Here is a 23,252-nt window from a genome sequence, read left to right as displayed (position 1 = left end):
CCCGTTTCTCTCCTCCACTACATCAACAGCACTGGATGGCTGTATATGGTTTTCTCTTCCCTAATTTTTTTCGCAACTAGTGGCCCACATTATGGTATCAAAACGGCACGTAAGTGCTAATTGAAGTGTACCTAGGGTACTCTTGCCATCTAACCTACCTACCTACCTAAGTTGCGCAAATACGCAACTTTTGCAATTCTAAGCTTAATGTCATCTGCTGCACCGCCGTCTGTAGAGATATAAATAGCGCTTCCCAAGTCACGATTTATACACAGAGACATCTGAAAGGGAGACACTGCAAATTCTCTATTGATGTTTTCTTCGCGGTCACACGGGCAAAAATGTTTTCGGGAACATTTGTTGCTTTTGACGTTTACTTCTGTAGCATCTTTTGACATTTCTTTCACTCATGCAGTTTGTGGTTTTTATAAAGTGAAGAAAATAATTTGTTTAAAATTTAGCACCAAAAAGAGTGATACTGTATTTAAAGCCATGAATTCCTCGAATTTAATGTTAAGAGTTTATACATGAAGTATTTTTAATTATTATTTTTTTATTCAAGTACAAAAACTAATATTATTTATACAATTCAGTTTGCCTTCTTCATTGAAATATTTAATAAACTGTTGGCGAACGTTATCCGCTTTACATTTTCGCGAATTGTAGAATATATCCGAACCAGTTGGGCGGTTATTGTTTAAATGCAGTATCCATTTTTTTGGTGCTTGAGTATCTAAAAGTGGAAAAAACCAAAAAAAAAATTCAACATAAACATGTCCCATCAATTTTTTAAATCAAATCTACTTTACTAGCAAAAATTATACTGTATTTCCCAAGCATCTTTCTGCTGATTGTCATCTATTCCTTCCAATTGACTGGAAAAAAACAAAGAATCTTTCTCACACAAGAGAATGAAACAAATAAAGCAACCGTCAAAAATTGTTGTGCGGCCAAGTGCAAGTATGATATTACGAATAAGAATAAGAAGTACAAATCATGTCACCAGTACGCGAAAAACCCCTCTCTCTTCCCCCTCCGTCCTTCTCGTACGAACGAGATGTTTACCTTACAAATGTTTCCTTGTGTAAATTGGGATCAAATATTTGAAGTAGTCGACATTTTTAATATTGGTATTTGTCGCGTTGAAACTGCATTCACTTTTAGTGATTTCGTTTTTCCCGCACTGATCTTTAGTTCGACGCTTTAAGAATCCTGAACCAAGCCGTCGATCTTATTCTGAATGTCCTAAAGCTTCGCTAGCATTAGACATACCCTATGATCAAAAAGTACGGGGAAGGTGATGTTGACTGTTTTCTTCGATTACCAAGGCGTAGTGCACCATGAGTACCTACCATCGGGCCAGACAGTCAATAAAGAATATTATTTATCCGTTTTGAAGCGTTTGAGAGATGTTGTACGTCGCAAACGGCCGGAAATGATGGAAACAATTCTTGGATTTTGCATGATGATAACACGCCATCGTACCGAGCCCAAATTGTGCTGGATTATTTGACCAAACACCAAGTAAATACCATTGTGCAAGCACGTGCGACTTCTTTTTGTTTCCCAAGTTGAAGTTACCACTTCGGGGAAAGAGATTTCAGTCGATAGAGCAGATCAAAGAGAATGCGACGAAGGAGCTGAAGGCCATCCCTTCGTCGGAGGGGGGCATGGAGGACTGGGTTAAACGTTGGCACATGTGTGTTGCTTCAGACAGGTCATATTTTGAAGGAGAGAAAATAAATTTGCCTGAAATTTAACCCTGTTTTGTTTTATTTAAACATTCGCGGTACTTTCTGATCATAGAGTATATCGTCAGATCACAAATCACAAAAAAATTGATTTGTTTTTACTAAAGACGAAAAAACAAAAATATTGTCTACTACGCAGCACTTCAATCGTACCTCACTTGACTTTTTTGATATAATTTTTCCTTAACAATTAGTTCGAAAATCAACTTCGAGTTGACTTCTTTCACTCTAAGGTATGATCGCCTAAATCAGTAATGATTTGCTCGTTTCTCTAGAAGTACGTTCTAAAGGCTGTTGTGGTAGCGGCGTCCTCGTGAGTCGTCCTGGCTTCATTATAAAATTTAGTTTACAGCGACATTTCCACAATTAAGCGGCAGTTTTTCGCTGGATTCCAATTAGTTTATAACAAAAAAAAAAAAATAATAATAATAAAATTCTTACTGAAAACTAAAACCAAAATAAAGACCTTTCAACAAGTGAATGGTTAGAATAATTGAATAAATTTGGCAATTATGGCTATTAAGATCCAAAAAACTTTGAATGACTTAATTAAATAAATTTTCTATAAGCAAAAAAAAAAATATTTGCTATCCAGTGATAATATTTCAATTAGAAGTATTTGCGGTTCGTTCGAATAAAGTAAAGATTCAAGCAGGGTCACCGAAAAACTTATTTTGCACGCTTAAATAATGCCATTAAACCTTAAATGCATCAGTTTCGACAAAAAAAATAAAATAATTGTGTATATGACCGCTTTTTTTCTTACCTCTTAAATACTTTTTCCATTCTCATATATGCGGATTCTATCTCATTTAACGCCCAGTGCCACTTTTTTCAGTGTATGTATAAAAACAGTGTATACATACATACATATTGTAGTATTAGGCATATAACATGGAGAGTCGAAAATCTAAACAAACCAATATTTTGTTAGCCCTTTCAACACTTCAGACATGAACACCTCTTCTACCTTTCAAATTTCCACTACCACAAGTGAGTCAATGACTCGTCAAACAGATTGCAGAAGTGATAAGCGAACATAAATATGCATACACACATACGGGCATATGTATATTGCCAAAGGTAGTAAAAATAACAACTACATACGATTGCACTTGTAGCCGGCAGGTGGATGAGTATATATTTCAGTTTAATCCATTGATAAAGTTATCGGATGATAAAGACACTAAATTGATTAACACAGAAATGGTGAGTGTACAAACGCAACTTGCAATTTTCTTTTATTTATCATTAGAATTTGTGTATATAAAAAACGCCATGCAACTCATCAATTTCAGTGTTAGTCTGTTTTAAGTAACGTAAGCAATACAGTCCCGGAAAACATGGTCACCGTAAGTTTGAGTTTTACAAATTTACTATGAAAGTTTTCCCAAACACCAACTAATTTTCTTGTTTGTCATTTTTAGTTTGAGGAAATCGTTGAGAAAGCCCGCAGCTTCACCAATAAGCCCACTCAAGAAGAGTTCTTGGAATTCTACGGCTACTACAAGCAAGCCACCGTTGGTGACTGTAATACAGACGAGCCAGAGGATCCCATCAGAAAAGCGCTGTGGAACTCGTGGAAGGAAAAGACCGGAATGTCCAGCGACGATGCCAAGGCACACTACATTGAAGTTTACCAAAAGTACGCACCTAAATACCAGTAAAATGTTTAACTGAATAAATGTTAAATAACTTATTTGAATAAATCTATAATTACTTATTTAATAATAATAATAATTCCTTAACCTAATATTTGTGATATAAAGACAGAAATAATTAACTGCTTAGGTGAAATTGGAAATGTAATGTTTTGGCTCTGAATGCCCCAATTCTATTCAACAACAACCATAAGATGCATTTATTTACCTACAAAGGGAAAATAGTGTATTTTAAGTTATTCATTCAAGAAATCGTTAAAAGATGAAAAATATATTAATATATAATATATAGGTATTACTTGAGTAGATTGCAGAACTTCTACTACTCTACTCTTTAGTAGAAATAATAGAGTAACGGATGTAGTATAAGCTTTTAATGGCTTCATCTATATTTTGTACAATGTCTCTTGGTTTTTTGCCATAAATTATTTAAAATGAGAGGTACGAGCAAAAAAGTACCGAGAATTGTTCAATAAAACGCTAAAGAATTTTTTAATCATCAAAATTTATTTTGTCGCCTTCAAAATAGGCCCCATTCGAAGCAATACACATATGCCAACGATTACTCCAGTCTTCAAAGCACCTTTTAAATGCGTTTGAAGAGATCTTCTTCAGTTTCTTCAGCGAATTCTCCTTAATGGCCTCTATCAACTAAAAGCGGTGCCCGCGGAGTGGCAATTTAAGTTTTGGGAAAAGTAAAGAGCCACGGGAGGCTAAATCCGATGAATATAGTGATTGTTCGATGATATTTGTCGAGTTTTTGGTCAAAAAAGTGCTCGCAATATGAGTTTTGTAAGACGGTGCGTTATCATGGCGCAAGAACCATGAGTTTTCTTTCCACAAATTGAGCCGTTTCCTCAAACGTTTCAAACGTCTCATAACCTCGAAATAATATTCTTTATTTATCGTATAATCATTTGGAACGAATTCGGAGAGCACAACACCATGAAAATCAAAGAAAACAAGTAGCATGACTTTTATTTTTGACCGACTTTGACGTGGTTTTTTGGGTTTCGGCTCATGTGGATAGCGCCGTTCAGCCGCCAGTTGACTGTTTTGCATGTCAAACTCATATACCCACCTGATGAGTCACCTGTTATGATGCGCTGAATAAACGTTCGGTCCGATTTCACTTGCTCAAGCATGTCTTCAGCCACCTTCTTCCGATGAATTTTTTGAAAGAAATTCAACTCTCTTGGAACGAATCGAGCAACTGCGCATCTCATGCCCAATTGATGGTGTAAAATATTGCGAATTGATTCGTGAGACACGCTAAGGTCACAAACTTAAATTATGGTTTTCCAGCACCATTCCCTTGACTTTGTCGACGTTTTCGTTCGTTGAAGATGTTGATGGGCGACCAGATCGGAGCAAATCTTCCACGACTTCTCCGCTCTCCACAAAAGCCTTATATCGCTCGTAGACCCGTGCTTTTGATAAAGTACACTCGCCATAGGCTTTCTGCAACATTTTCAACTATTCGGCATACGAAATCTCGTTCAAAATACAAATTCAAATTCTTTGTTCGATATTCGATATATATATCCATAATAAAAATTGCAGAGCACACCTGCGGTTGACTGATATAATTAAATGCCAAAAACAAGCTAATATACAGATCACACTCAAACTATGCGACACTATAGAGGACAGTTGTACCAACATTTTAGCATAAAAAATTTAGATATATGTGTAACGCGTTCTTTTTAAATAAACAAATCCCGATATATTTTTGACGGAATGTATGCTAACATAACATACCATAATAACATTTTTAGTCCGCTTCCGATAATTTTTATAAGCATGGCGGAGGTCCGTCTCCTATTTGTGACGTACGTCTTGATGTTGTTCCACAAATGTAGGGACCTACAGTTTTAAACCGACTCCAAACGGTTAATTGTTTTTATGAGAAGCTTTTTCATGGCAGAAATACACAGAAAAAAAAAAAAATATCCTCATTACACGAGATAGTGGTAGTAAAACGGTGCTGGTCACTAATTAGGAGCATTTCAGCTCAGAAATGTTCAACCACCTCAACAACAACAACAACAACAACAACAACAACAACTCTAAACAGTAGATATACAGGGTGGTTGATGAAAGCCGCTACCAAAAAAAAATTGAATAACTTTTTTTCTTTTTAAGTTATCTGTTCCATTTTTGTTTTAATTTGCAGATTGATCTTTAAAATTTATTAAAATGGATAACTGGGACACGCAAACAAGAATTTGGATAGTCCGCCGCTATCACGCACTGGAGTCCGTAGTTTTGGTACAGAGTACAGGCGGATGTTTGGCGGCGATCCCCGAGCAGATGGACCATAATGAGACTGGTGAATAATTTTGCTGAGCAAGGAACAGTCGCAAGAAGGCCTTATCATCAAAACCCACCAGTTCGGTCGGAGGAAACGATCGCTGCTGTAGCTGCAGCTATACAAAGCAATCCAAGGGTTTCAACAAGAAGCTTATCTGCTCAACTTGGTGTCAGCCGACAGTCTTTGCAAACAATAATGCACAAAGATTTAGACTTATTTCCCTACAAAATTCAAATGGTTAACAAACTGAATGCAGCAGACTTGCCGATTCGCTTGGAATTTTGCCAGAAGATCCTGCAAATGGTGGAAGAAGACCAAAACATGTTAAACTGCCTTTTCATGTCTGATGAGGCCCATTTCGATTTAAACGGCAATGTGAACAAACAAAATTGTCGAATATGGAGTACTTCTAACTCACAGATATTCCACGAGACGGAATTGCATCCTCTTCGCGTGACAGTGTGGTGTGCGGTTTCTTCACGCTGTATTGTCGGGCCTTATTTTTTTGAAGAAAATGGTCACACCGTTACGGTTACTGGAGACCGTTATTTGAAAATGCTGAAAGAATTTTTCTATCCAGAACTACGCCGAAAGAGAATTCCTTTCAACTCTGTGTGGTTTCAACAAGATGGGGCAACGTCTCACATAGCCCAGACTGTTATGACAGAGTTGCGACGAAAATTTCCCAATAAACTGATTTCAAGAAACTCCGAATTTCGTTGGCCCCCCAGGTCGCCTGACCTTACTGCACCTGACTTTTTCTTGTGGGGTTTATGTAAACAAGAAGTTTATAAAACAAAGCCAACAAATTTGGATGAACTAAAACAATCCATTCGGACAACAATTGCGGCTATTCCTGTCGCAACTCTCAAAGCAGCAATGAACAACTTTTTACTAAGATGCCGCACTTGTGTCAACGAGCATGGGGGGCATTTAAATTCAATTATTTTTAAAACTAGTTAAGCTATATTTTATAAAATTTAATGACCTTCAACTTGAAAAAAAAAATTAATGAATTCCATACACTAAAAAAAAAGTTATTTGAGTTTCTTAATGTAGCAAAATTCATCAGCCACCCTGTACATCCAAAAATCTCTATAACTAGAGAACGATGGAGCATCGATTTTTAAGTCCGAACCGCACAGAACTAAACTACGACCAATTTCGCCCAAGCTAAACCGAAGCCGAATAGAATTTTTAAATTTTTTCAAGGAGCCAAGTAAAAAACAGGCAATGCCCTTTATTTCACTTTAGCAAAAATTAATTAATAATTATTTAATACTGTCATTTGAATATTTTTGTATTGCAATGCAATAACAATGGCGTTTTGGTATTTTCACCATGCTGGTGGTGGCAAAGGTGTGGTCTAAGTGAGCCAGCTTGTAGAACCCCTGCTTTTTATTAGTCAAACTATCTTGCTTTGAGTATAAATCTGCCTATGTCGTCTATTTTCTTTTCGAATTTTTTTTTAAGTTAGCCATCGAGTATTCCCCAAGCCTTCTAGGCCGTAGAGCATTCAGACTTGGGCACTTACACGATAATGAAAGACTGTTTCCTTAGATTCTTCTTGATTGCAGCTTCCACATCTATTGCTGTACAGCCACCCCGTCTACCTGCCATAATCGCCCAAAGGCCAGTGGCTGGTTATTGTTGAAGTAATTTTGAATATGTCTGCTCGTGGATTGCTTAACAACTCGTCAAACTCGTCTAAGCCGTGCTAGTCTTTCTGTCAACTGCCAGCTTCTGGAATAGCGGAATGATCTGCCGTTTGCGCACGCCTAGAGGACAGCCTATTTCTACTGCTTCGGATTCATTCTAGGATGCTTCTTGTCTTGCCAGTTCATCAGCTTTCTCATTTTCTTCTATATTCCTATGGTCAGGTACCCAGATGAGAGTGATGTCTGTCGTAGGCGTTAAAGCATTAAGTTCTTTGCATTGTCTGACGATTTTTAAATTGGTTATAGGTCACATTAAAGCTAAGATAGCTGCTTGACTTTGTGAAAAAATGTATACTTCCGACAGTTGTTGCCGATGACTTCTAATTATCCTGCAAGCTTCCCTTATCCCGAGAACTTCGGCTTGAAAAATACTATTCCAATCCCCAGGTGAAAAGACTCGGAAGTTTCGAGAACTTTCGAATATACACCGATGCCGACGCCGCACTATGGGCTGGCATCAAGAAAGGTGGCCAAAAGTCGGTTTTGGAACTGGGACCAATGGAGTATATTTTTGATATCTATACACTTTAGAGCAGCTATGAGCAAAATTTCAGAGAATTTCGTTTAGTAGTTTTGCCATTAAAGGGCGATAACCATTCATACTTCGGCTTTTTTTGCACTTGGTCATATAGTTAAAAACAGTGCGAAATTCGAATATCGCTCAAAATATTTTTGGTAAATTTTACGTTTTTGTATTCAGTTAGAATATTCCAACACAGATTATACTGAAAAGGCTTTGAAATAAAGGAACTTGACGAAAAAAAATTAATTTTATTCTTAAAATGTTGTTTTTTACCAAAAAGTTTTAGCCGTCGAATGCTGGCAACTTTTGGCACTCCATGATATTAACAAAATTTCAATATGAAAATATTCTTTGAAGTATCTATTATTACCTATTAATGCGCAAATGTGCGCTTTTTAGTATTTTCAGAGATAACGGTAAAAACGTATGTGCGCTCTGAACAGCTTTTGTACTGTGTCTATGTTCAAATGCCCATAACGTTTTACTGAATTGACAGATTTGAGTCATTTTTGATATATTAAAAATATTTTTAAAAAATCGTTACACAGCCAATAGAAATGTTTTTTTTGTTTACATTACAAAAGTAACAAAGTAGCCATGATAAATTAAAAAAATCGTTGGGAGAACGTAATTCTGATTGGGGGAAGGTTTTTTTAAATGTCTAGAATTTTGCTTCTAACAACATAGTAGGCATTAAATCAAAAATAAATTTCAGAAAATTCGAAACTTAGTTGGTCGGCTCATTGTTAAATGCAATTTAATCAAAGCTGTTTCATTATAATGGCGACATTCACGAAGAAGGAAATTTTAGATGCCAATGATGCTGAAAAAGGAAGCGGTGTAAAATATATTTTAAATAAATTACTAAGATGGTTGCGTCTCTTATTTCTAAAAGAAAGGTTAAATACAAAAAAACCAAAAAAAATAATAAATCATTTACAGAGAAAAATGTCGAATGGATTAATTCACAGTTTCTCATTCCAGAATTAAGAATAAAGTCTAGTTCCGATTCTTCTTCCTTGAAACGTGGTCGCCCATGTGTTGAATTTGAAAAAATGTCAGATCGATCGAAGCGGCGGGCAATTGCAAAAATAAGCCAGCAATGTGAAAACGATCCTCTAAAAATATTATTGGCGGCACGACAAGCTGCAATAAAGTCTCAGGAGTGCGAATTAAGTTCGGTTTTGAAGAAAATCATAGAAAACCCAGAGTATTGCGTGAAAATAAAGCAATCCAGTAAAGCCACGCTTTCACTTATTGTGAAATCTCCTGAAGAAGCTCTGGCTTTTTTGATCGATAATGGGCTTTCAAAATCAGTTTATACAAATATAAGGTTAGCAACAAAATTAAGCGGAGCTGATGTTTGACCTCCTTACGATCGATTAAAGGAAGCTAAAGAGCAATGTAGACCTCTAAAAGAATTCATTCAAATAAATGAGAATGAAGCTAAGTGCGATCTTCAAGCGCTTTTAAATCATACTGCCAGAAGAATTGCCGAGTTGCAGCAAGAAGTAGTACTTTTATATGCACAGAAGTCTAATTTTTGCGACATTGAAGCTGTTTTTATTTTTTCTTGGGGGTTTGATGGAACCAGTGGATTTCCATCATTCAAACAACCTTATTCTGAATCAAGTGTAGAAAAAGTTGATACAAATTTACTTGCTTGTACATGCATTCCTTTAAGATTAGTAACGTCAAATGGGACCATTTTGTGGAACAACGCTATTTCTCAATCTGAAAAATTTTGTCGCCCAATTTCACTTAAATGGATAAAAGAAACTACTGAAATTATTAAATCACAAAAGCAAATAATGGACGAACAAATTAATAAGCTCGAGTGCTTGGAAATTGAGGTACAACATTTTCGTATACGTTTACATTTTTCTTTGCATATGACTCTAATAGATGGTAAAGTTTTAAATGCACTTACTGACACAACATCATCACAGTCATGTCCAATTTGCCACGCGACACCAAAGCAATTCAATGATCTTTCCAATACTGCGACAGATGTTTTCTTACCAATTACTGGCTCCCTGCAGCATGGCATAAGTCCATTGCACGCTTGGATTAAAATTTTGGAATGCTGTTTAAATATTTCATACAGGAAAAATATAAGAAAGTGGAGAGTCTCAAACGAAGTTGATAAAAAAGAATATTCGCGCAGAAAAGCAGAAATACAAGATATTTTGTGGAAGAAATTGGGATTGAAAGTGGACATGCCCAAGGATAGAGGTTGCGGAAACAGTAATGATGGCAATTCAGCTCGTCGGGCTTTTCAAAATTCAGAAGTCTTTGCAAATTGTTTAGAGTTGAATACAGAATTAGTAACCAACTTTTCAATAATATTAATGGCTTTATCCTGCCATCTGCCGATAGATCCTAATAAATTCAATATACTGTGCCATCAGACTGCAAGAATTTATGTTGCGAACTACAATTGGTATTTTATGCCTGCGACGGTTCATAAAATATTAATTCACGGCTCTGCGATTATAGAAAATAGTATTTTACCTGTAGGAATGTTTGCAGAAGAAGCTTCTGAAGCCCGCAATAAAAATTATAAGTGTTACCGTGAGCGGCACAGTCGGAAATGTAGTCGAGAAGCTACAATGCAAGATATGTTCTTGCGTTCTATGGATTCCTCAGATCCACTAATAGCGTCTCATAGCTTGAGTTCACGACTACAAAAACGAAAAAAATTGCCTCTTCCATCTGCAGTAATTGCATTACTCGCATTACCAGAGGTTCCGCAAAGTGAAGAGTAACGGCCACTCCTCAAAAGAGATAAAAAAAAATTAAATCATAAAAAAAATATAAAAATATAAAAAAATTAAAAAAAAAAAATCTTAAAAAAGCAAAAAAAAATATTTTCAGTTGAAATCAATTTTATTTTCCTAAAATATCTTTAATTTTCAAATTAAGAAAAATATAAAATAAAAAAATCTTAAAAAAAAATCGTTTTAATAAAAAAAAACCAAAAAACCGTAAAAAAAAATTTAAAAAATAAAGAAAAAATAAAAAAAAATAAAAAAAAATTAAAAAAAATAAAAGTGGAGTCTTCTAAACCTGTAACCTCCTCGTGGTAGGCTCTGGAAACTGCAAATGTTCACCAAACTTTGCAGGCTAATAACAGGCTTATGAAAGTGCTGGAATTTTCAACTTAGGCGCTTGGTATAAAGATTTTTCAAATTCTGAGTCCAGATTCGAAATCAGCGACCTCGAAAACCCCTTTATGCAAATATTTGTATAAAAAATTGATTTTTTTTAATTTCGGCCGCCATATTGGATCCGCCATATTGAATTTTTAAATTCTGAGTCCAGATTCGAAATCAGCGACCTCGAAAACCCCTGTATGCAAATATTTGTATAAAAAAATTGATTTTTTAAAATTTCGGTCGCCATATTGGATCCGCCATATTGAATTTTTAAATCCTGAGTCCAGATTCGAAATCAGCGACCTCGAAAACCCATGTATGCAAATATTTGTATAAAAATATGGATTTTTTAAATTTTCGGTCGCCATATTGGATCCGCCATATTGAATTTCTAAAATCTGATTTCAGATTCGACATCAGCGACCCCAAAAACATTTATATACCAAGTTTCACGAAAAAATGTTTTGATTTCGATTTATGGCCGCTTTTCCTTGATGCCAGCCCATAGTGCGCCGTAATCCATCCACAATCCACTTGTATTCTCTTTGACCACTGAATTCAAATCCCATTGGGAACTTTGCCTTAAACTCTATTCTTAAGTCTATGGTGGCGGTAGTAAAATCTGAGGAGTTGCTAGTAAGCCTTTGGCTCTTTAAGATATCATTATGACCGAATATCCTAGCATTCCAAAACCACATTCTTTTACTCTGCAGGTATTCTGGTATTCGTTGCTGTTAGCCGTGGTTGTAAGTCTATTGGTAACAGGTAGAGCATGAGATTAAGTGCTTCTGCTGGGCACTATCTTATAGCCCCAGTTATTCCTGCGGAGGTTGCTTGTTATACGCTTGGTAGACGCCTAACGTTTTCTACTCTTTGTTTAATGCGGGCCACCATACCAATGATCCGCATCACATAATCGGTTTTGCTACGGCGGCATACATCCAAAGTGCGAGTTTAGGCTTTAAACGCCAGTTTTCACTGATAGACCTTTTACAAGTGTAATAAGCTACATAAGCTACCCGCTACCGGTTTTCTATATAGTGCCTCCAGTTAAGCTGCGGACACAATTCCTAGATATGTCGCTCTGTCCCATTGATTGATGGTAGTCTAAACTGAGGAATATTGCTTTTGTAAACAACATATTACTTCTTTTTTATTTTCTAATCCAATTCAGTAAAGTTTGAAAATAAAAAGTCTTTGTTTAACTTTAAAACCCCCTAAAAACTCAGAAAATTGAATATTCTGATATCAGCTTATGTTGGCTTGCTTTAATTTTGTATACATTGTACCAAGTGCACAAAGCAAGTACACGTACTCATATCTAATAAATATTGAAAACCATAAAGCCTTATCAGCAATTGTGATTTATAAGAGTCCATAACCGAATTTCTAGCCAACTCGGACACCCACCAGATCAGCCTGAGCTATTTATGAAGTTCTTAGAAATAAAAAAATTAAACACTTTATGAGACCGCAAAGCTGCACTATTCAATTGATTTTTTTTTATTAAAGAGCGACCATAAAAATAGGGAAATCCGTTTATTTTTATATTTTATTTTCTGCTGGTGATCACGGCTGGTGACGCAAACGAAAGTAGAAAATAAAATCCTTAACCCTTACCGGCCTGATGTCGAGTGTGACTCAACCTCGCTTTTCCTTCTGGCCCGTCCGATGTCGCGTGTGGCTGGACATAGTTTTGTGTTCTGTCACATCCTATGTCAAATTTCACTCGTATTTATGTTTTACTGTCTCAATTCTAGACTAAATAATATAAGATAAGAGCTATGGGACAGAAAATTTCAAATGAGCCATGCATCTTGAACTTCACACCTTCGCTTTAGTCTTTTCGAACACAGCGCAGTGTGCAGTTCGAACTCGTGGCAGAAGAAAACTTACATTTTTACAAGAAAATTTTATTTTGTAAAGAATATGGCTAAACAACAACCTTTTGCTTGATCTTGTGGGGAACTTCCGAATGACTGTAAAATGTCGCTTAGTCCAATTTTGGCATACTCTTTCCAATGTTTCGGCCGGCATCTCACATATAAATGCTTTAATGTTGGCTTCCAAAGCGTTAATTGAAGCAGGCTTGTCTGAATAGACATGAGCTTTAACATAGCCCCACAAAAAATAATCTAAAGGCGTTATATCGCACGAACTGGGTGGCCAATTGACAGGTCCCGCACAAGTCCAGGACAGCACTAGTCCATTGTTACGCGTGCTATGAGGTATATGGCACCGTCTTGCTGAAACCACATGTTATGCAAGTCAAGCTCTTGCATTTTGGGCTTCTTCTGGCTGATTTTTACTCCAAAATCGACAATTCTGCTTATTTACGTACCCATTGATCTAAAAATGAGCTTCGTCGCTGAACACAATTTTTCGATAAAAAAGTGGATCGTAAACTTTCTTAACAGAACACGCATTTTTATAATACAATTCAATGATTTGCAAGCGTTGTTCGTTTGTAAGACGATTCATGGTTAAATTAAAGACAGTGAAACAAAACACGAAACGTGCGTTAGCTGTTTAAACCAACTGTTTAAAAAGATAATAGCTAAAAAATCACACGTTATATACCCACTAATTCACCTCACTAATTCACATGGTACGCACTTACGAATCCAGCTCGGTCCTGCTGGAACGAAACGGTAAGAGCGTTCGGTCTGCAAAGGGTTAATGCATAGAACTTTTATAAAACTCTTAACAACAGTTAATTTTTAATTAAAATGTTCTCTTTTTGCGTGATACCTACATTTTGCACACATCTTGTTTGTAGTTGGACTAAAACTTTAATTTTTATAAGAACAAGAAAGTAATCCGTTCAATTTCATTATATTTAATGAATTTATAATTTGTGGAAGTATTGCATTTTTCTTGTTGGGTAAAATTTTCTTTTCAGAAAAGAAAATAGTGTAACAAATTAAAATATGGTTCTTCACAATTTTTTTGCTGATTTAAACAATCTACTTTTTCTTCTGAATTGGGGCGATAACCACTTAAGCGATTTTGACCAAGTTTAGCGAAACGCATTTCTTCTTCTAACCCGCCCCAAGGGAAGCCAAGCCGTTTTCCACCTGATCTTTCCAACGCAAAGAAGTCCTTCTTCTGCCTTTGCTACCACCAGCTAATATCGCACCGAATGCTTTCCAAACTGGAACGTTTTTATCCATTCGGACGAGTGCTCATTTTTCCATCGGCTACGATATTTCAGGTGGCAATGCGTAAAGGTCCAAAAATATTTCTCTAAAATACTCTAAGGGACGCCTCATCGGATATTGCGATCGTTCAAGCTTCTACGTGTACGATAGGACTTATAATGTGTTAGTTTTGTTTGTCGAAAGAAGACTTTACTATTCAATTGCCTACTTAGTGCGAATTAGCACCTGTTGGGAAGACACATTCTCCATTGGATTCCAAGGCTGACATTATTATCGGTGTTAATGCTGGTTCCTAAATAAAAGTCTTTTACTACTTCAAACCATAACTGTCAACAGTTATGTGGGTACCGATACTGGCTGTCTATTTTATGGCAGGAGGTACTTCGTTTGGTCCTCGTTCACCACCAGACCCATTCGCTTGGAAGGTCCCACACTAATAAGGTCCAATCCGTTGGTCGATGGTGGGCTTCAGTCTTTCGTACAATACTCTCAATAGAACGTTCTAGTTGGCAAAGATTTCAGAATCACTCTTCTTATGGACTGGGCAGAGCACACTTGAATTTCAAACGACAGGGATGCATTTATCCGACCATCCAATGGTCGTCTTGCCCTACCCCGTCCATCGCATATCTAGAATGGCGGTGATGTCACCTAAAAACACCTCCCCCATTAAGGGACCGGACATTTCAGGTACATATGTACCCTTTTTTTAGTTCGTTTCAGGTGGTCGTAATCAATGTAGGGAGTTCTTATCCGAGGCTTTGCTTGCGTTTTCATTGGAAATATATACGTATATTCTAGCTACTGCACCTTCTGATATTAACTCGCTTCCAAATGGGTATTCGGAAGTTACCCTGAGAATACTTGGGTGAATCGTCTGGAATCGTCTTGGCGTGCAATTGAGTGGCGATCAGAGATGTAACCCACTTGCCTGGACTTGTTGAACTTGTGCTTCCTCATTCCTGGCCAGACCCTAAGCCGCTACTGTGCAGTGTAGGTTGGTAGTAGTAGCTCAACTATCACGTCGTGTGGGGACATTACCTTATCGGCTCCTCGACATCCGAGATCCTCAATTTTCTTAGATCTAGACCCTCCAAATAAACAAACCAAACATAGTAAACATATACGATGGAAAACCAACCTACAGTTTTAAGTCGACACCGAACGGCAAATGGTATTATTATTATGAGGAGCTTTTTCATGGCAGAATGCACTGGGAGGCTTGCCGTTGCCTGCTGAGGTCACCCCTAAACGGAGACTCGAGCCTGCGTACTCCCAACCCATTCGGCTACGGCAGTCGAAGTTACTCTGTCAATATCAGGATATCATTCCTTTTTGGCAGATCACAAAATGTCGCAAACCGGATAAATTTTGGCTATTCAGCTAAATCTTTCTTTGGTGTGTGGTGTAAGAATTTGTGGTGTAAGAATTTGTGGGTTTGATTCAACGCATTTGTTAATTTTTGAAATTGAATTCGGATCACTGTCCAGCATTGAGACAACTTTATATGCACTTCGGCTGTCGCGTGTCGGTGCCATAATCGCTTCACAGAGTTGAGCGAATTTTTTTCAAATAATGAATGACAAGTAAATATGTACATATTTTTCGTTATTCCTGGATAATAAATATCTAATTCAGTTTGCTTAACGAAAAATTATTCTAATGGCAAATAACAAAGAAATTGTTCATTATTCGAATAATGAATTGAAATTTTTATTTTCTTTTTTTTAAGTAGCATGGACAAGTTACAGTAAGCTACAATATATTTTTTAAGTAATTAATGTTTCTTTTCATGACTATTTTTTGTCTCGATCTACCGATGCGGATGTAAGCAGTAGTGTTTTATATTTTTCAAATATTGTTTTGATCTGAAACTTTGAGAGTACAAAGTACTTCAGTAAAATACTATAAAACTATCAAATAAGTTCTGAATTGCCGTGATTGCTACACTTGCAAATTACTTTCGTTTCCCCAGTCTGATTCGAAATCAGCAGAAAAAAGAAAGCTCTATATGGACCACCTTGTGTGAATAAAAACACATATAAATAGAGTAGTCAGTAGTAGTCGGTTGATAATCAATCACAATTCAAAAATTTCCCAATTTTCGTATTTCAAAATCTGTGCGCTTATGGGAACGAAAATTTAATATGTATTAACAGTTTGACAGCTAGCAAAACTCTTGGGTTAATTCTCAATCATAATTCGCATCAATTGCAATCTGAAAATTCTGCATATTCTGCAGCATTATGCCAATTTTTCAATACAGTACTTAATTGTAGGACCCTAATATTATGGTATCAAAACGGCACGTAAACGCTACTTGAAGTGTACCTGGGTACTCGTGCCATTTAACCTACTTCATTTTAGGTGAAAACTGGAATGCGGGATATTTATTATGTATGTATATGCATACAAGTATGTATTAAATACAATGCATACTTTTAGGCTGTAGTATCATTGCAATGAGGCTATAACTACATATAAAATCTCATGCATAATTAACCCGTTCCTTACATTTGGTGAATATAATAAACACATTTCGTAACTGCAAAATTTATGTCAAAAAAAGTTCTTAAAACAATTATGTATACTTTTTCCCTAGGATTTGATTTGAATATTTTGAGTAGTTTACTTCAACATTTTTTAACCAAAGATAATTCCATAAAATTAATTTTAGAATTGAAAATTTTTTAAAGAAAAACAACAAAAGAATACATAAATATATTCCCCCATCTTTATTTATAAAATTAAGTAGGATGGCACGTGAACATTGGTTGATGTTTCTGATGAACCGTAAAAATAACGGTAGTCTAGTATGTGTTTGCCGAAAATGTGATCAAATACGTATATAGCTTTCTAACAGCAGACAGAAAGAGTCCGGAAACATTAAATTGGCTCCTGGGCAACGCCCTCCCTCACTGATTCACCAAGTTCACTGGAACGTCTTGGTCGTTGATGAACGACATGTTGACGATCTCCTACTGTCCTGTGATCAAAAAAATTCGACACCAAACGACGAATAGTATTGTCAGACGGTGTCTGTTGGCCGCGATAGGCGCGTTGAGTTAGAACAATAGAACGACTATTTTCGATGTATAGCGTCACTATTTCAGCGCATTGTCTCGGTGTAAAGCGATCCATGGTTGAAATTGTACTGAATTGACGTATCGAAAACATGTATGTTGAAGTCGGTTGGTCGGTTGGTAAATGACAAAGTTATTTAGCGTTTACATACCGACATAAAAGATGGCGCACCCTGTGCAAGACCCTGCTAGACTCTTTCTAGTTTAACTTTCTGACGTCGCAGGTCTCTGCCAATAAGACGCAATCGGCCAATACCCTCTAAGACAAAACCTAACCTATGCCATTATTCAAATTCAGCCGGAACTACGCGGCAGAGGCATTGAAAATTGGACCTCTCGGATTCATATTAAACCATATTTCATACATAGTGGCATGTGTACACGGGCCTTTCAGATAAACGAGAAATTTCGTTATTAGCTCGCGCACAGCTTTTTTACTCTATTTCAGCCCATGAAGTAGAAAATAAAGAAAATGGCGCCTTCCGAAACACGCTACTATATTTTTCGCGAATTTGGCAATGTAGAGTTGTTAGTGTGAAAAATAAACAAAAATTGTGTAATGTATGCACCTGCAGATGTATGCGTGCACAATTTATTCAATACTCTTGGCTTTCCACTTACTTTCGCTTTTTTATTCTCTTCCATTCATTTGTTTGCTTTCTTTTCTGACGTCTCCACCCTTGAAAAGGCGGAATCTTGTATTCTATCATTTTTGTTTTTGACCCGATATTTTCGAAAAAGTTTTTATAAATCTAATATTATTTATGGCTTGAAACCGTCGCCCACCCGTCTTGGTCCGCATAAAGCATGAGAATGGCAAGCTTCATACTATATTAAAGACCCAGAGGTAAAATCAAAAAGACTGGCATATTTACTGTATTTTTACTGCAGGAAATAACTCTCATAAATTCCAAAATATTTTTTCTTCTTAAATTTGGCAGTAAAAACTCACCGCTACTGCTTACATTCACATCGATCGTTTCAATTTTAGTATAAAAGTTCACAGCATTTTTATTAAACACCAAAAACAAATTTATAAGGAATTAAGGAGTAAGTGTTAAATGGATATCCATTAGCAAACGAACGAACAAACAATCTCAGACCGTGAATTTCATGAATGCCAACCGATTAATTGCAATTTAAATTGGTCGCCCAAAAAACTTGGGTAATATTGAAAACCTGTGTTTTTTCAGCGAAATTACTAAATTAAGTCCTCAGGGCTTTTCAGAAGTGATTCCAGTATCCCAGCTCTTCTCTTGCTCTCGACTTCCTAGGACAAGGAATACATGAAAATATGGCCCCTATTATGAGTTAGATTCGATCTTCGATATTCGTTGGTTGTCGAAGATCGAAAATCGAATGTCAATTTGGTATTATGAGCGGTGCAATGCTGTCGAAATTTTCGTTGTATACCGAATTTAGAGTCGAATGCAATTTTGCTTTCGATTGTGTAGCGTATTGAGGGAAAACTTGTTAAACTGTAAGTTGTTTGCGATTATTTATGGTTTTATAGTAACCAAATAATAAATATATACTAATTTTGTTAATTTTATGCAGGTCGAAAGTCGTGAGTACCAAACAACAATTAGAAAGGCGAATCCACAATTCGCAAAAGGGATTTGCACCAAAGTTCAAGCAGCCAAAAAATGGGACGAATTTACAACGGAGCTGAATTGCTTGGGACCACCAGTGAGAACGGCAGCAAAATGGATTAAGGTTAATAATGGTTTTTTTTTTATGATGTTTATAATAGAAATACATTTTGATTTTCCCTTGGCAGGTATGGGCTGAAATACGTAGAGGAACTGAAATACATATTTTTTTCGAATGACGAATAATTGAATAAAGAAAATGTATAACAAAAATAAAACAGAAACTGTGGCGTAAAGGTTTCTATTTAATACTTTTTAGATTTTTCTATAATATTCTCAAAATTTCATTTCTTATGTTTTCTACTTCTCCGTTATTTGACTCCACTTCAATATCTTCAGCATCATCGTACACAGTGGGTTGAGCAAGTCCTAGCATATCTTCATTACCAATACTCAATTGGTACGATCCCTGAACACAAAATCGCAGAACTGTGTCTAGCTTTAAAATATTTGGAATCAATTTGGCTCGGGTGCACTGCTGCAACTGGTTTTCTGTACTGGACAGTAGGTTCACCAACGCCTCTTTAGATAATCTAAAGTTCTTTAAAAATCTGTAAAGAAATTTCTGTAATATTAAGTACGTCAACACATTTTGAAAATTCTAAATTTACTCAGAGGAAGCCATTTCTAGGGGGTTGGGTGCGTCCCTCAACTATTTTATACTTCTAGCTAGTTCCACTAATCTTTCATCGTCCGATGAATCGTCGAACCACAACTCCGTTGTACTCATTTTCACAAAAAATACTTTTTTTAACTTTTAAAAATAATGTTAGCAAAGAATTTCAACATAATCGGTTTTTCTTTTATTTTGATTTGCTGTATCAGCTGAGAAAAAATTATCTATTGTAAATGCGTCGAGCGATCGAAATTCACAATAGTCCTATTCTTCAACGAATGAGCACCATAATACCAAATGAAAATTTGTTCGATCAGCACTTTCGACTACAGTCGAAGATCGAATGTTGCTCATAATAGGGGCCTATGTCTCTTCCGAATTTTCCACAACGGCCCCGTAAATAGTGGCACTCAAATAATTCTAAATTACCTATAATTATAATGTAAAAAATATATATATTGTATATGTTTATATAATTAATTCAGATTTTTATATAACTAATTCTAAAAAATCTTGAGTTAGTTTTTTCCTCTTAGCTTTTTCCACCTTATGCACTTTTTATCTCTTTAGTGCACATAGCCACAAACAATAAACTCCAGCCAGTTCATAAAATTAGTAGATTAAACGAAAACAGCTTGATATCAACATGTGTATGTGCGTATGAATGTATTTGATTATGCTATTTATCACTTAATATATAGGTAGCGCAAAATTAATCAACCTATCGGAAGTTTTATAATTTTTGCAAATGGCGTCGTAAATCAATAAGTTTTAACACAGGGAAACAAACCAGCTGCAGTAAACAAACAGACAAGCAATTGAACGCGTAAAGGTAAAAAATCACGCTGAGATTTTTTTTGTTTGTTAAAAAAGTTATTCAAAAACAAAATTGATGATTACTTTTGCGCCACCTTGTTTATATGTATGTATGTTTAAATGTAGGAATTAGTGCAACATTTATTTCCATGTTGTACGTGCCGGCATAAAACACATAATCCTCAGTGAGTAGGTAGATTGGTCAAGCTCATAGCGAAAGCTCAATTCTGAGGTACATACATTCATATGTATGTATATACGTATGTACAAGGGGTGGCTGATAAGTTCGCAGCCAAAGGTAGATAGTAAATGAAAAGTATGATTTCATATTTTTATATTTCCCAATCGCCCTTTCATTTTGCCCTTAAGCGAAATACACTTTTCACATCGTGAATATAATTCCGTTATGCCACTAAAAAAGAAGACTTCGGGCAAGCGCCCAAAAATGTTAGCATGTATGTTAAATATAGCTCCAATTATATATACATACTCATATATGTATGTATGGATTGTATATATGCCACTAAAAAAATATTCTGGTTTTCTATGGCCGCCTTCATTTCATTGTCGTCCAGAAATCTTCGCTTTCATATTTTCTCTCCTTTGCAAGGAGGGACTGAATCCGCTAGCATGTCCGGCATCTCACGATCTTTCCAGCTGTTCAATCGTCGCAGTAACTAGCGGAGTGAGTATTCGCTGCACTCAAAGGGCATACATTTTTTTATATGCAAATTTTCATGTATAATTTTTTCTAATTACAGTTTTTCATAACTTAATTATTTTCAGTATGTCAGTACTTTTTAGGTAGTTTCTATGGTCAGTACTGTCATTGGACGATCCGAGCGGAGATCGTCTCCGCAAATCTCTCTTACGGTCACTTATTCCAGGGATAACTGACGTCATGAGGACCAAAATAGGAAGGTAGGTGGGTGAAATGAAGCATTGAATCGACGTTTTGATACCATTATGAGACCTCCAACAGGCAGATATCTACAGCCAGCCAAAACGGTTGATATAATGGAGAAGATTGATGGGATTTAGGTTGGCGCACTGCTCCCGGCTGTCGAAGAAAGGAGCACCCAGTGACCTTAATCGTTTAGCTGCCAAGCCCGGACATTTACAGAGAAAGTGCTCAGCAGTCTCCTTCTCTGAAAGGTCCCCACAGCCTCAGCAATGGGATTTAAATGGTAAACTTAGCTTTTCCGCGTATATGCCGATCGTCCAGTGACCGGTAAACACAGCTACGAGCTTGGAAGTTGAATAGCGAGAAGTCCAAAGGACTTTCTGAGTCCTTCGCACATCGTATTGGGGCCAAAGAGTTTTCGAAATAGCACATGAAGAAATGGAGCTCCATCTTTTCTGCGCTTTCCTGAGATATAATTTGTGCAGTTCCCCTGTAACAAGTGACCGGGTAGGAGGTCTCTGAGGCCAATTCAACCCCCTTCCTAGCCAGCTCATCAGCAATTTCATTTCCCTCTATGTTCTTATGTCCTGGAACCCAGATCAGAGAAATTTTACCGGCACACCCAAGAGATTTGATCTCCTCCTTACAGGAGTTTACTAATTTCGTTCTGCACCATGGCGTCGTCAGAGCCTTAATCGCGGCTTGATTATCGGAGAAAATGTTAATATCGCCCTTGCTCTCGCATTCCCTAAGCATTTCACAAGCCTGCAGGATCGCAAAGACTTTTGCTTGAAAAGCACTAGCAGTGTTCGGCAGTTTAAAGGAGATATATAAATTGACTGTGCAGATTTTCCCCTCCATCCAATCCTGCCTATTTGGAAAGATTGCCCTAGCATGACCCTCAAAGTACGACCCTGAGGGCCAAAGTAGTCTATCTACAAAAATAATGGATTGAGATATTAAAGCAAAAAGAACTGAAACATTATTTTAAATTATTTTTTTGTATTATTTAATGAATTTTCATATTTTTAAAATCATAGTTTTGCTGTGCTGTTTAGAAAAGAAAATATTAAAAAAAAATTTGTATCCCATTTCTGACTTCAGTTAGGCCACTGTGATTATTTATACTCAGAATTTTAGAAAAATATGTAGAAGGAAGTAGTTGGTTTAAGCTGGTTTATTATCATACGAATAACATAAATTACATTTTCTTATTAATCGCCAATGCCTATCATTCCGTATCATTACTATCTTCATAAAAAAATATCTATTTGTATTATAAGTATTTGTTGCTGGAGCATTAACCCTTATTGATATGTAGAACTCATATTGAATGGGTGGAATGTACCCAAGACGCTCTACTAACTGTTTCTTCTTTTCAACTGTTATTGGCTATCCGTTAGGGTAAAGGAGTTCCAGATCAATATCCATAAAACACTTAGAATTACATTTCCTAATTCTGGTGCATCTCGATCGTTAAAATTTTTAGCAAACTTTCAACTATTGCATTCTATCGAATTTTAGCCCTTGTATTGGCCACAAGACTTTAAAGAGCTTAGCTGTTCCTTTCGGTTAGTTATGTTAGATTCAAATTTTTTTGTAGATAAAAATCATTCGTTTTTTATTGGCATAATATGGTAATATGGTATTAAAGGACCTCTGGCTGGACTTTTTGGCTGCTATGAAAACTTGAAGCCAATCACTAGGAATGTTCATATGGGGTATTTTTAAGAGCACTACAAAACAGTTCTTGGAATATGTCTTTTAAATTATTATAATCTCGTAGATAATTCCATGGCATTTTTGCCCGCCACGGCTACATGTTACACGGTCCATTCGATCATTCCAATTTTCGACGACTTTTTCCAGTAAATCTAAATAATAAATAAGTTAAA

General features: G+C 36.3%; 1 protein-coding gene across 1 annotated transcript; it reads left to right on the top strand.

The window, feature by feature from the left end:
- The first annotated feature begins 3,047 nt into the window (after window positions 1-3,047).
- Window positions 3,048-3,540, top strand: LOC129242650 (acyl-CoA-binding protein). The gene is made up of 2 exons (XM_054879420.1): window positions 3,048-3,103; window positions 3,179-3,540. Exons 1-2 carry the CDS (start codon window positions 3,095-3,097, stop codon window positions 3,416-3,418), a joined length of 249 nt encoding a protein of 82 aa, XP_054735395.1. The 5' UTR covers window positions 3,048-3,094; the 3' UTR covers window positions 3,419-3,540.
- The last annotated feature ends 19,712 nt before the right edge of the window (window positions 3,541-23,252 follow it).

Source organism: Anastrepha obliqua, chromosome 3 (genome assembly GCF_027943255.1).
Source record: "Anastrepha obliqua isolate idAnaObli1 chromosome 3, idAnaObli1_1.0, whole genome shotgun sequence".
Lineage (NCBI taxonomy): Eukaryota > Metazoa > Arthropoda > Insecta > Diptera > Tephritidae > Anastrepha > Anastrepha obliqua.
This window is presented reverse-complemented; position numbering and strand designations above follow the sequence as displayed.